The sequence below is a fragment of the Bombyx mandarina genome, chromosome 26, assembly GCF_030267445.1.
Source record: "Bombyx mandarina strain Sakado chromosome 26, ASM3026744v2".
Classification (NCBI taxonomy): domain Eukaryota; kingdom Metazoa; phylum Arthropoda; class Insecta; order Lepidoptera; family Bombycidae; genus Bombyx; species Bombyx mandarina.
In genome coordinates, this window is record NC_143232.1 from 3,584,571 (window position 1) to 3,598,065 (window position 13,495).

At 37.6% G+C, this 13,495-nt stretch overlaps 1 protein-coding gene across 1 annotated transcript in view; it reads right to left on the reverse strand.

The window, feature by feature from the left end:
- Positions 1-10,192, reverse strand: part of C15 (homeobox protein C15) — a 62,000-nt gene extending 51,808 nt beyond the window's left edge. The window contains exon 1 of the mRNA XM_028176054.2: positions 9,437-10,192. Coding sequence (XP_028031855.2) covers positions 9,437-9,989 — 553 coding nt within the window. The 5' untranslated portion in view covers positions 9,990-10,192. The remainder of the gene's footprint in view (positions 1-9,436) is intronic.
- Between the last annotated feature and the right edge of the window lie 3,303 nt (positions 10,193-13,495).

Genomic DNA, 13,495 nt, shown 5'->3' on the forward strand with positions numbered 1-13,495 from the left:
GCCCCTAGCGCCAAACGTAGGCAAACGTTCTAAGTGAGTTAACTTTTACGCTATCGAGAACGTTAAAAAACTCGCACTAAGCACGCATATATATCATTACACATAATAGTCAAATTAAATATGGAGACGGAGGTAAGTTATATAGATTTTCGCAGCTGTGCGTGAAGAGGTTCCATTTCATCGCATATTACACGTCAAATTTTCATAACGATATCTCCCGTCTTACCCCTGGGAAATGAGACTGAAGGGCTTAGAGGGGGGAATGTAACACATGTTTTAGTGTATCGATGATTTCTCGTGCCGCGAACTGCCCGGCGTCGGGGCCGTAAAAGTTTTAGTGTCGACGATAAAAAATGAAATTCATTCTCTATGTTCGCGTGCTGTGTAAAGATGTATATATTTTTTAGATGACTTAGTTATTAAATGCGGTTATATAGACCGAAACTAGATGTAGGTATGTTTGACTTAAACGCCAAAACAGTTGAATGTAATTTTGTAACTCAATTATAATATGATACTAGTACTGATATCTACTAGTACTAGTAGATATCAGCACTAGCGTATATAAGTATATCGCTTAACATATCTCGATTATTTACGGATACAAAAATATATGTTTTTTTTTCGTGATTGTAAATTTATTTAAATTGTTATCAAATAGTTGCATAATTATCGCATATCAGTGGGGAATTTAAAGGCTTATTGGATAATCAAACTTTCGGTCACTTCGAAGACAGCACTACGTGAATGCCGCCCTCGACTTTACATCTTGAGGTCGAAGTTCGAATCATATACTATACGAATAGCCCATACCTAAAATTGAAACACATTGCCATGCACGTTTGTGACAGCGACTTCTGCTGATCACAACTAATGTTCAGCATTAGTTGTGATCAGAGAAATATTATTTATTATATGCTAGCTGACCCGACAGACTTCGTAGTGCCTAAATCGATAAATAAAAGACGTAAACTTTTGTATAAAATAAACTTTTACACAAACAAAAGGAATCCGTCCGACGGGGGACATATTAAAGGAAAAACAAAATTGTTATTTTTATTTAATTCCGAGTATTTTCATATTTATCTACCTTTTAAGCCTTCTCTGGAATTTCACAAATAATTCAAGACCAAAATTAGCCAAAGCGGTCCAGCCGTTCTCGAGTATTAGCGAGAGTAACGAACAGCAATTCATTTTTATGTAGGTATATCGATTATTATTATTAGATATTACGTTATTGGTCTCATCCCTATAGACTGAATAGAACAATATTTTTACATGAACACAATAATGTCCCCACACCACCAATAATCACCACAAGCTTCGTAAGTCTACAGTAGTGTTGTATTTTTTGTATAAAACTATGCTCAAACAAATGGGGAGTGCTCTGAGGAATTGTTCAAGATGATACCGGCATCTCGTTTTTACCATCGCACCGCCCGCCACCGGAGTAGAGTTCATCCATACTACCTGGAGCCACTGCGGTCATCCACAGTGCGTTTTCAGAGGTCTTTTTTGCCACGTACCATCCGGCTATGGAATGAGCTCCCCTCCACGGTGTTTCCCCAGCTCTATGACATGTCCTTCTTCAAAATAGGCTTGTGGAGAGTATTAAGCGGTAGGCAGAGGCTTGGCTCTGCCCCTGGCATTGCTGAAGTCAATGGGCGACCGTAACCACTCACCATCAGGTGGGCCTGCCTACAAGGGCAATAAAAAAAAAACAAAGCTTTTGCAATAAATGAGTGATTTAAAAAGTATTTAATACTCAGTGTAAATAAAACGGGACATCAATCTGATCGTATAAATAAAATATGTAAATCATAAAATAAGAATCACGCTGTGTAACATAAAATAACTATAATATGAATGTTAAAATATATTTATTTAATAAAAATAATAAAACTAGAAAAAAAATATCTGGTTTTTATTATCATTCTTGAATTAATTTAGGTATAAAGAATTTTTAATTAATATTATTATTTTAAATTAATTGGCAATAAAATAGAAAACATTTTTTTTTTATTACTCGATCAATTTTAAGAGCATTATATAATAAAAGTCCATTTTTATATTGTGTAATTTCGTACGCTCAAAGGTTTTTCGGGATCACCGTCCTAATCAATATACACGAATGTGTTTATTAATATTCAAAAACAAAACGTCTTCACGTGTTTTCTAACGTATTAAAACGTCTAAATACATTCGTTTACGACCACAAATAATAGTGGCCGTCAAACGGACGGCCCGATTTATAAAACAATTACGAAACTCATTTAACACGTTTACTGCCGTGTAAGTCACCGGTGTCCTACGCGTAGCACTGAAGTAATTATGTCGATTTCTGTTACTAAGGCGCTTAAATTTGCCATCTCTGTAATAAGATATCTTTAAGATCTCTTAATTGCATTCGTATGTAGCGATGCACCGGCGTTCGAATCCCGCAGGCGGGTACAAATTTTTCTAATGAAATACGTACTTAACGAATGTTCACGATTGACTTCCACGGTGAAGGAATAGATAACATCGTGTAATAAAAATCAAACCCGCATAAATTATAATTTGCGTACATAATTACTGGTGGTAGGACCTCTTGTGAGTCCGCACGGGTAGGTACCACCACCCCGCCTACTTCTGCCGTGGAGCAGTAATGCGTTTCGGTTTGAAGGGTGGGGCAGCCTTTGTAACTATACTGATAGTTTAGAACTTATATCTCAAGGTGGGCGGCGCATTTACGTTGTAGATGTCTATGGGTTCCAGTAACCACTTAACATGAGCTGTGTTTCTTAACATGAGTCGGCTGTGAGCTCGTCCACCCAAATAAGCAATAAAAAAAGTCTTTATGATCTCTTAGAAACAGACTCCTTCTCATTATCTTCGGATTCGTCTTTCCCAGAGTCTACTAGATATTCCGACGCCTTAGTATCAATGCGCTGATCCGATCAAATCCTCACCACTCTGGATACCACAGTCTACGATGCCATACACACCGCCGGGAACAGAAGAAGATGGGGAAATGATTGCCGCCAGACTGGACTGCTCCTATATAAGACACTGTTGTAATAAGCATCTATCTTTTATTTTTTTGGCCCGTATAGGCAGACGAGCATACGGCCCACCTGATGGTGAGTGGTTACCGTCACCCATGGACATCAGCAATGCCAGGGGCAGAGCCAAACCGCTGCCTACCGTTAAGATATTTCTCTTTAATCTAACACAGTGACTGGTATAGTGGCGGTTACTCAGTTAACATTATTTCATTATTTATTGTATTAGTTTCTTTATTTAATTTTAATTTTATATTAGTGGTTGACAATTTTAATTTTAATAATTTTGATTTAAATATTATGTAACTGTATGTGAAATTTTATGGGCTTAAGTTGCCTGAAATAAACGTATTTCATTTCATAATCCAGAGAAGGATAGTGGGAGGAGATGGTCACGACCCTCAGACATGAGGAATGCGAGTCAGGGAGGAGGAGTACCAGAAATCGACATAATGATCTGAGTGCGACACGTAGGGCATAGGTAACCTACATAGCAGTCAAAGGGTTAATGATCTTATTGCGTGGATTGTCGGTCACTTCAAAAGCCAATAATAATGCGGCGAGGCGTAATTAACGTTTTACAAGGATCATATTTATTTAGTTGATTGATATTGTTGGGGTTCTTTTCTTTTTAGGCAGCACGTGGGTGGGGTTATTTATTGGTGATCGATTGAATGGAGACTGCTTCGCGAATACGTCTATAGTCTACTACCGGATCGGAATCGCGACCCGTTGTCAAGATCCGACGGGAAGTCTAAGCGCGGGACGCTATCGAACCATTCACCATCAGGTGGATACTCATCTGTCTACTAGGGCAGTAAAAAGAACTCTTCCACGAGATATTCCAATATAACCCCTGTTATTATTTTTTCCTTACCTAAGCTGATAGCCTTGAGAGGCTATTTCAGCGTAACCTTAACTAGTAGGTGAGCTCACGGGGCTTAAACCCGAGTGATGCTAACGCTGACCCTAGCAAGAGCAGTGCTTCGCAGAATCTACCACCGGATCGGAAACGCGAGCCATTGAGAAGATCCGGCGAGAAACTCGTGGGCTGTGTCTATGGGTTAAATCACTCGTCGGGCCCTTCGTCGCAAGCAACGGGTTCGACGAGGACGGTGACCGGTGCTTGACCTAAAAGCACCGTTAATGGATCGGGAGGATCCGTAATGACGTGTTTTGGGCGACGTCGACTGTTTACCATTCGGTCTACAGGATCAGGTTAACCTCTATGTTTTCTTTCCGGTGTTAAAGCTACAGGCGTCAGTATAACACTGAGTTTTTAATGATAGGTATATTTGTGTGGCCGGGCGTAACAAAAACCACGCGAATCCCAAAATCCACCTTAAAATATTAGGTTCATGAATCAAAATCGATCGAAGCAGAAACGTAAATATGTAGTAATGGTGATGAGAAATACAACAGGTAGGTATATTACGAAATAACAATTCTTGATACGTACTTATTTTCGAAAATGAACTTATAAATATATTTAACATTGGGTCATTAGTTAAACTACTATGAAAAGAATTCCGCTATGATTGTTAATCAAAATTTCACGTAATTAAAAGTTGGCGGATTTCGATGTAACGTTTCGTATTGAAAATCTTCTGTAATTAGATTCATAAATTGGCATGTATTTTATCTTACTACCATCACGACAGCCGGACGTGTAATTATAGTTACATATTATCACGCAAACCTAAAACTCAAACTATTTTTTTATTTATAAATTTATAAAAATAATTAATTTTGGTTCTATGTCCATGTATTGGCCATAATAAATGATCAGCTCCTATTTCAAATGTCTACATTGAAAATTAAATCCAAATTTAAAACACGAGCGATACAGTGGAACATCAATTTCCTTGTCTAGCCTCGCCTTTATTTACAAAAACATTTGATGGATCTCGCAAAACTAAAACTAACTCTACATTTTATTTCTATTTCATTAGGTCATTCACCTTATTAAACTAGTAACGGACTCAGCCGAAATAGGTAATAACTATTTATTTGAATTGTTGATCACAAAACAAAAATTGACCTTTCTTTTCAACGTTTTATAGGCTTCAGAGAGCGATATCTAGTGCGGTGATTTCTATACGTTATTTAGTTAACTAGTGGTCCCGCAGTAGTCGAAATTCGACTATAATTAATTGAAATTAAATTGTTGTACACTATTATGATTCTATTGTCAAAGACTATTATAGTTCTATAATCACAGATTTCGCCAAGACTACACTTTAGACAAATATTAATAGAGACAAACAATATTTAATCTATTCTCAATTTGACCACAGACTATAAGCAACAAGAAAAGTTTGACAATAAATAAATAGTATGCATGCGTGTGTGTATCAAACACATGATAGTGTGTGTAATGTTTTTATTTATTGATTTAATGTATTTCTCATGCATAATTTAATAAAAAATATTAACATTCTACACTCCTTCTCAATATTCTATATCTCTCTATATCCTCTCTATATTCTCTATATTTATATATAATTTCATAAAAACATTCTACACTCCTTCTCTATATTACGGGAAATTTCATACTTTTTCAAAGTTTTCGCTTCACGTATTAATCTATACTAGAGGTTCCACAGTAGTCGAAATTCGACTATAATTAATTGAAATTGTAAGTTTGTACACTATTATGAATGTATTTTATACTTCTATAATCATAAATCTCGCCAAGACTACACTATAAAAAATACACAACTACAAAGACAAACAATATTTAATCTCAATTTGACAACAAACGTCAAGAACAAAAGTTTGACAATAAATTCCTATAGTATGTATGCATGCGTATGTGCGTCAAATACATGGTATGTAGTGTGTGTAATGTTTTCTTTATTGACTTAATGTATCTTTTATGCATTATTTTAAAAAATATTAGCATTGTGCACTCCTTCTCTATATTCTCTATAAGTGTGGAAAATTTCATACTCCTCCGTCCGCGCAATTTTCGTAAAAAGGGATACAAAGTTTTTGCTTCACGTATTAATATATAGATATATAAAAATGAATTGCTGTTCGTTAGTCTCGCTAAAACTCGAGAACGGCTGGACCGATTTGGAAAATTTGGATCTTGAATTATTCGTGAAAGTCCAGAGAAGGTTTAAAACGTAGATAATATGAAAATGCTCGGAATTAAATAAAAATAACAATTTTGTTTTTCCTTTGATGTGTCCCCCGTCGGACGGATGCCGAGTCAGCTAGTTAATATATAGATAAATGAAAATAATCGCAGACGAAGTGACGTCGTATCGTTAATGCACCAAGCAAAACGCTGTAACCGCAAAAGAAGGAAATTGAGTATCATTTCGATGATACGCTCCAAATCATTCTCTCACCGGTTCAGCTTCAATAGCTCTTGATTATAGTTCGTTTAGGATCATCTAACACTAGATCTACTACACGATTTTCATGTTGCATTCTAACAAACAGACAAAGCTTTTTTTTTCTTCCCTACCTGTGCTGATAGCCTTGAGAGGCTATATCAGCTTCTCCTTGACGTGTATGTGACGTGCTTACGGGGCTCAAACCGGGTGTGTTGTTTTTATTATTGCCCCTGTAGGCAGATGAGCAGATGGCCCACCTGACGGTGAGTGATTACTGTCGCCCATGGACATCAGCAATGCCAGGGGCAGAGCAAAGCCGCTGCCTAAAGTTAAATTTGATATGTGAATCTATAAATATTCAAAGAGGTTTATTTGAACAACTTATCTCATGACGGTTATGATTTGTTTTTTGATAACATTTTAACTGTTCAGACAATACGGAAGTTTTTTCAGTCAAAATCCATAAAATAAAAGGTGCCATTTTCATTTTTACGATTAGTTTTAAGCTAAATCGTTAAGCTGAAATGGCACTGACTAAGTATTGCTTTGTCTCAGCCCACTGAGTTTCTCGCCGGATCTTCTCAGTGGGTCGCGTTTCCGATCCGGTGGTAGATTCTGCGAAGCACTGCTCTTGCTAGATAGAGTCAGTGTTAGCAACACGCCCGGTTTGAGCTTACCTACACGTCAAGGAGAACCTGAAATAGCCATTCAAGGCTATCAGATTAGGTGCGAAAAAAAAATCATACTCATATCTCAAGGTAACGTTGTAGATGTCTATGGGCTCCAGTAACCACTTAATACCGGGTAGGCTGTAAGATCGTCCACCAATCTAAGCAATAAAATGATATAAAAAAAAATGTGTGAAAAAAACGCTTACTCTCCTTTTTTGAAATGTAAACTCAGAGCTAACAATCAATTTTTTTTTCTTTGCTGTTCAACGCCAAATCGGTGCAGTTTCGTAACCACTTCCGGTCTTTTATGGGTCTATTCTCTCAATTAGAGATTGGACGCGGGTGCTCGACCGCCGGTAGATGCAAAAAAAACAACCATCGAAGCTCTGTCTTACAAATTATCGACATTTGACAAACATTAGATACTAATGGATCAAAGTTAATATCCAAAATATCATTTAGACATGGATTAGTTTTAATAAATAAATAAAAACTAGGTGATACCTAAGTGCACAATTGAAAAAAAAACTGTTATATTTGGATGAATATATAAATTACATAATCATTATATCAACCTAAAAAGCAAACCTTGAAAATAGGTAGAATATCCGGTAGATAAAAAAAAACCATTGAAATCTTAGTGTAACTTTTTTTCTGATCAGCCGGGTGAACGAGCTTACGGCTCGACTGACGTTAAGTAGTTACCGGAGCCTGAAGACATCAACAACTTAAATGCCGCCTAATCCGATTGATACATGAAGTCTATTCTCAATATAATTCTATAGTATACAATGTACTATCCATAGTATATTCAATTCACTCATTGTTGACATGAAACTGGGCTAGATTTAGCGATAGAATAGCCCTTTATATGTTGATTTTTTTTTATTGCTTAGAAAATAATAATAATAATAATAATATAAAAGTTTTTTTTTAATTGTGAACTTCAGCATTTTTTTTTTTTTTTCAATTAAAACTAATCCATTGGAATGGCACGATTTATAGACGACCCTATTAATATCGCTTCCGGCTTAAGTATTAACATTCGGATATGTCACAGACTTACTATTGTACTGACTCTATTTCCAGACTCAGTCCAAATGGTAAGATAGTTATGTGATCATCAGACACAAATCATATCACAATATATCAATATGGTCGAAAAACATTATCACGAGATATACTTTAAAAATTATATTCTAAACGTTTGCCATGACTGAGATACCTAGTAGTGTCTGTAATACGTAGTGAATGACATGTAAGCTTTTTAAAAATTATAATAATTTTTTTTTTATCAAGACATTATCTTCTAAATTTACAGAAGCAAAAAAAAAATCTTTCACAAGTATTTTTATTATTAAAGAAATTTATATAACTAAAGATTTATTTCCTCTCGATACTCAATAGTTCAACAAGTCCGTTCACTTCTCTATCACGGTAGTGTTGTAACAGGAAAAACCCTTCGAACCTTCACACGATGATAGTCGTTAATAAAAAATCGGTCCCTAATGTCCGACGGAATGGCGACAAATTAGTGGACAAGGCGCCTGCAATCTCACCTCGCCAAATAATGGGGCGCCGAGTTAAAATAAATAGTTCGCTGTGTGTGTCATCGCACGCAAGGGTGCAATTATTACGGAAGGACATCGCTAATCTTGGCTTCGGTTAAGGAAAAATAATTTTATTACTGGTGGTATGACCTTTTGTGAGTCCGCACGGGTGGGCACCACCACCTTGCCTGTTTCTGCCGTGAAGCGTTTCGGTTTGAAGGGCGGGGCAGCCGTTGTAACTATACTTGAGACCTTAGAACTTAGGTATATCTCAAGGTGGATGGCGCATTTACGTTGTAGATGTCTATGGGTTCCAGTAAGCACTTAACACCAGGTGGGCTGTGAACTCGTCCACCCATCTAAGCAATAAAAAAAAAAAGAAGAAAATGCCGAAAACATGCGAACATTTCGTCTTTTCGCATTAAAAGTGTACAATTTCCAAAAATATTCGAAATTGAGTTTAATATGCGGAATCATTTGGTATCTATCACCAGTATTTTTCTCATAAATACTGTCAAAAGAGCGTACCTCATTTTTTGTTTTTTTTGTTTTCCTATATTTTAACTACTATTAACAAAATTAATACATAAAACTTATCTTACTTTAAAATACAGATAATCTAACTGGTAAAAATAAAAAAATAAATGTTGCAAAGATGATTAATATTAAAAATATCACATGTTACACCTTTAAAACACTCTCCTGTAAAATTAGTACGTTTTGAAATTATACAGTTTTAATGCGAGAAGACGATTTGTCAAGTGATTTCGGTATGCTGATCATTTTATAGAGATAAATTACAAGAGCCTCGTAAAAGTACTCACCGTTTAATCTATCTTTGACGACTTGGTGAGCAAAAGCAGCCGCGGCCGCCTGTCTCATGGGGTCTAACGCAACACCCCAAGCCCCAAGCGCACCCAACGCTCTATGAGCCGGAACTCTCACAACACCGGGATTACTAGAAAATCCATACCCACCACCCAACCCTAACCCCGGCCTTAACAAGAGTCCAGAGTTATGATAGAGGCCCGGTGCATGTGAGAAATTTAATGCCAAACTAGAATTGTCTTTAGCGTCGTCTTTGGCACTCTCAGATTCAGTGTCCTGGTCACTTCTATCATCACTCTCCCCGGAATTCCTTCGTTTGTCTATATCTTCGAACTGCTTCCCCAGCAGCCGGGATATACTGAACGGCAGATTGACTCTAGGCTGGGTCTCTGTCATGTGGTCGTTTGGCGAATCACGGAACCTCTCGTGGTAGCTGTGTTCGGAATCTCTGTCTTCCGAAGCGATACTTCGGTCGCAGTGCCCCGAGAGCCGGCTGTCAGAGTCCACGTTGATCTCCTCCTGGTCATCGTCTGAATGCACCGATGACATTTTTAATCGATATTCAATACGTCACTAGCACATAACCTTGTTCGTAAATTTAAGTGTAACAATTTTCACTTTTACGGTAAAATGTTAGTTTCGAAAATCGGATTGCAACTGTCGTACGATTCAAAAGCGATTTATTCTGAGGAGCGCGTCACTAAACGCTCGACCGCACGGCTCTGTATCGTTCAGGACAATATGGGGCAAAACCGGCCAATCACCACTATCCCTACTTTTCGGATTACAAACGCAATAGTTCGGCCGCACAAACGCCTCAACTATGCGCGCTGAGTGGAACAGTTTCCAACAAAAGCTTAATACGATTTCCGAACATAAAAACTCGTTTGGACTCACTAACTTAAACGTAACGATTCGTTCTATCTCTCTCGTTGCGTGTCTCGCTTCAATTGTGCCCCCCACTTTTGCGCTGACAAGTGACTTTGCCTTTTAATCTTGAGACGACAGAGCTCATTTTGGCAGCGCAAATCGTTCCACTCGGCATATTTTAAGTGCCTTCGTAACAAGGTAAACATGCATGGTATGGCTCTGTGGAAAAAGACAGAGAGCGAAACGCGATCCGATCCGAGAACGCGATAGAACAGGACAGATATACTTCTGACAATGGGCGTGTTCCGGTTTCTTGTAACGCGTCATTTAAATCCAGTTATGGCCTGACAAATGGTGTACATATTAAGGGGGCAATGTTAGGAAACTATTTTTGAATCTTTTAAGACAGTTAAATTATTTACGTTCGGCGGTAGACCGAGCTCTTCCATAGCAGACAATGCACTTTATAATAAAATAGTTCCCAAGTTCCGTGTTATGGGCACAGATAAGTCGGGATAATGTATTGTCGAAGATAGCCACTTTACGATATCGAGGCTGACAGAAAAAGGCAAGGGGTGTTAGATTATTGTTTCCCTGTTCATAACACAATGATGCTCGGCTTGCGATTTAATCGAATTGAAACTTAATCAATATCGGTATTGTGGGTTGTTATTAACGAATTCGGGATTTGTTTAATAGATTATTTTTATGATTTAGTTTTATCTATATCGACTCTATGTTTATTATTAACATTAGTGAAGCCCGTTCAAGTTCCGATGTGTCTATCGATATTAATATCGATATTAATACATGAAGCAAAAACTTTGTACCCCTTTTTACGAAAATTGCGCGGACTGAGGAGTATAAATTTTCCCACACTTATAGAGAATATAGAGAAGAAGTTCAGAATGCTATTTTTTTTAAAATTATGTATTAATAACACATTAAATCAATAAAAAAAACATTACACACATTACCATGTATTTGACACACTACACTACACTCTTACATAATTATATATTCTTTGTTTATTGTCAAACTTTTGTTATTGCTTATAGTCTGTGGTCAATTTGAGAATAGGTTCCTTAATATTGTTTACCTTTAATATTATTTGTCTAAGTGAAGTCTTGGCGAAATCTGTGATTATAGAAATATGAAAATAGAATACAATAATCTTTGACAATAGAACTTGGTCACATGAGGTCGAAGTTGAATGGTTATTGCACCCTCGAAAAGAGAAGGCTTAATTCCTTCGCGGCAGAAATTGAATATGCTTTATGTAATTAGGTAGGTACATGCAACACGTGTTGAAATTTCGCAAATGTACATACGTATACATATATAGGTTAACGTCAATATAAGGAGGCATATTAAAAATAACGTTTGTGTTAATATACATTTCTACAAAATGTAGGTATGTAATTAATTATAATTAAAAAAAACAAAATGTGCCATCGTGGGAATTCTGACAAATGTGAAACATTGGTATTATTTTGTACAGATAATAGAGGCATTAAACGATAGTAAACTATATAGTAAACGATAGTAAACGACAGGAAATTATATTTAAAAAAAATATATTAATATTAAGAAACAGTCGCATGTGCATGGCGTATGCTACCATATAGTGCGTCGCCACGCCGACTATCGGTTTTACGTGCGGTTAAAGATGTTTCACACCAATACGAAGGGAGAACCATTCCCGATCCTGCGGACCGAATGGAAAGCAGTCGACGTCGCCCTAAACACGTCATCTCGGATCCTCCCGATCCACTCACAATGCTTTTAGGTACCTCAAGCATCGGTCGTCGTTCTTGTTGAACCCGTCACTTGCGACGAAGGACTGGACAAGTACATTAACCCACAGACACAGCCCACTGAGTTTCTCGCCGGATCTTCTCAGTGGGTCGCGTTTCGGATCCGGTGGTAAATTCCGCGAAGCACGACTCTCGCTAGGGTTCTTGTTAGCAACGTCGTCAGGTTTGAGCCCCGTGAGCTCACCTATAACCATTCCCGATCCTGCAGACCGAATGGAAAGCAGTCGACGTCGCCCAAAACATGTCATCTCGGATCCTCCCGATCCACTAACGGTGCTTTTAGGTACTTCCAACACCGGTCACCGTTCTCGTCGAACCCGTCGCTTGCGACGAAGGGCTCGACGAGTAAATTAACTCTCAGACACAGCCCACTGAGTTTCTCGCCGGATCTTCTCAGTGGGTCGCGTTTCCGATCCGGTGGTAGATTCTGCGAAGCACGACTCTTGCTAGGGTTCGTGTTAGAATCGTCGTCAGGTTTGAGCCCCGTGAGCTCACCTACAAACGTTAGGGCGAAGCTGAAATAGCCTCTCAAGGCTATCAACATAGGAAGGAAAAAAAAAAAAAAAAATTATCACCTACAAGCTCGGCGAATCTAGAATAACCCCTCGAGGTTACTAGAATAGGTAGGAAAATAAATCTACGTTTTTACCATTTAAGACAGCAAGTCATATTGCGCGTCTCATGATAAGTTCAACGTTACTGGCACATACAAATAGGGCCTATCGCTTAGGACTCTTGAACGCATATGTGATATGTGCTGGCTTTTTTCTTCTATTTTAGTGCTTTTGCTTCTTCGAGAGGAGTTCGTAGACGCACCCAATTGAGTATTTTGCCGGTTCTTCTTAGTGGGTAGTGATTGCTATCTGGTGGTATATTCAGCGAAGTACTGCTCTTGCTAGGGCAGATATTACCATAGTCTCACAGGCTGAGTCCCGTGAGCTTCGGCTACCAGTCCCTTGAGGTCCCGGCGATTAAGTAGGAAAAAAACGCACACTGTAATAGAAAAACGAACTAAAAACTAAAGTCATCTTTGTTCTTAATACGATTGTATTTTCATTAGTCCTTGATAATCGTTGTAAATTTTCAATATCAGAGTAAATGCGTTGAATAAAACTATAGATAAAACTACTTTTATTAATTAATCTCGATAATCTCGAACGACTGACCGCTACCACGAAAACTTCGAAAGCTTTAAAAGTCGTTTTAATTTCTACTACGACTCGAAAAAAACCTAAGGATGCTACGAATAAAAGCCTATTGAAAATTGTAGGTGCTATTTTTACGCATAGGTAAATTCAGCAGAACGATTCTTCACTCTATTGTAAGGTTGCTAAGAGCCAATTGGAACTGTCAAGATAATATTCTAGA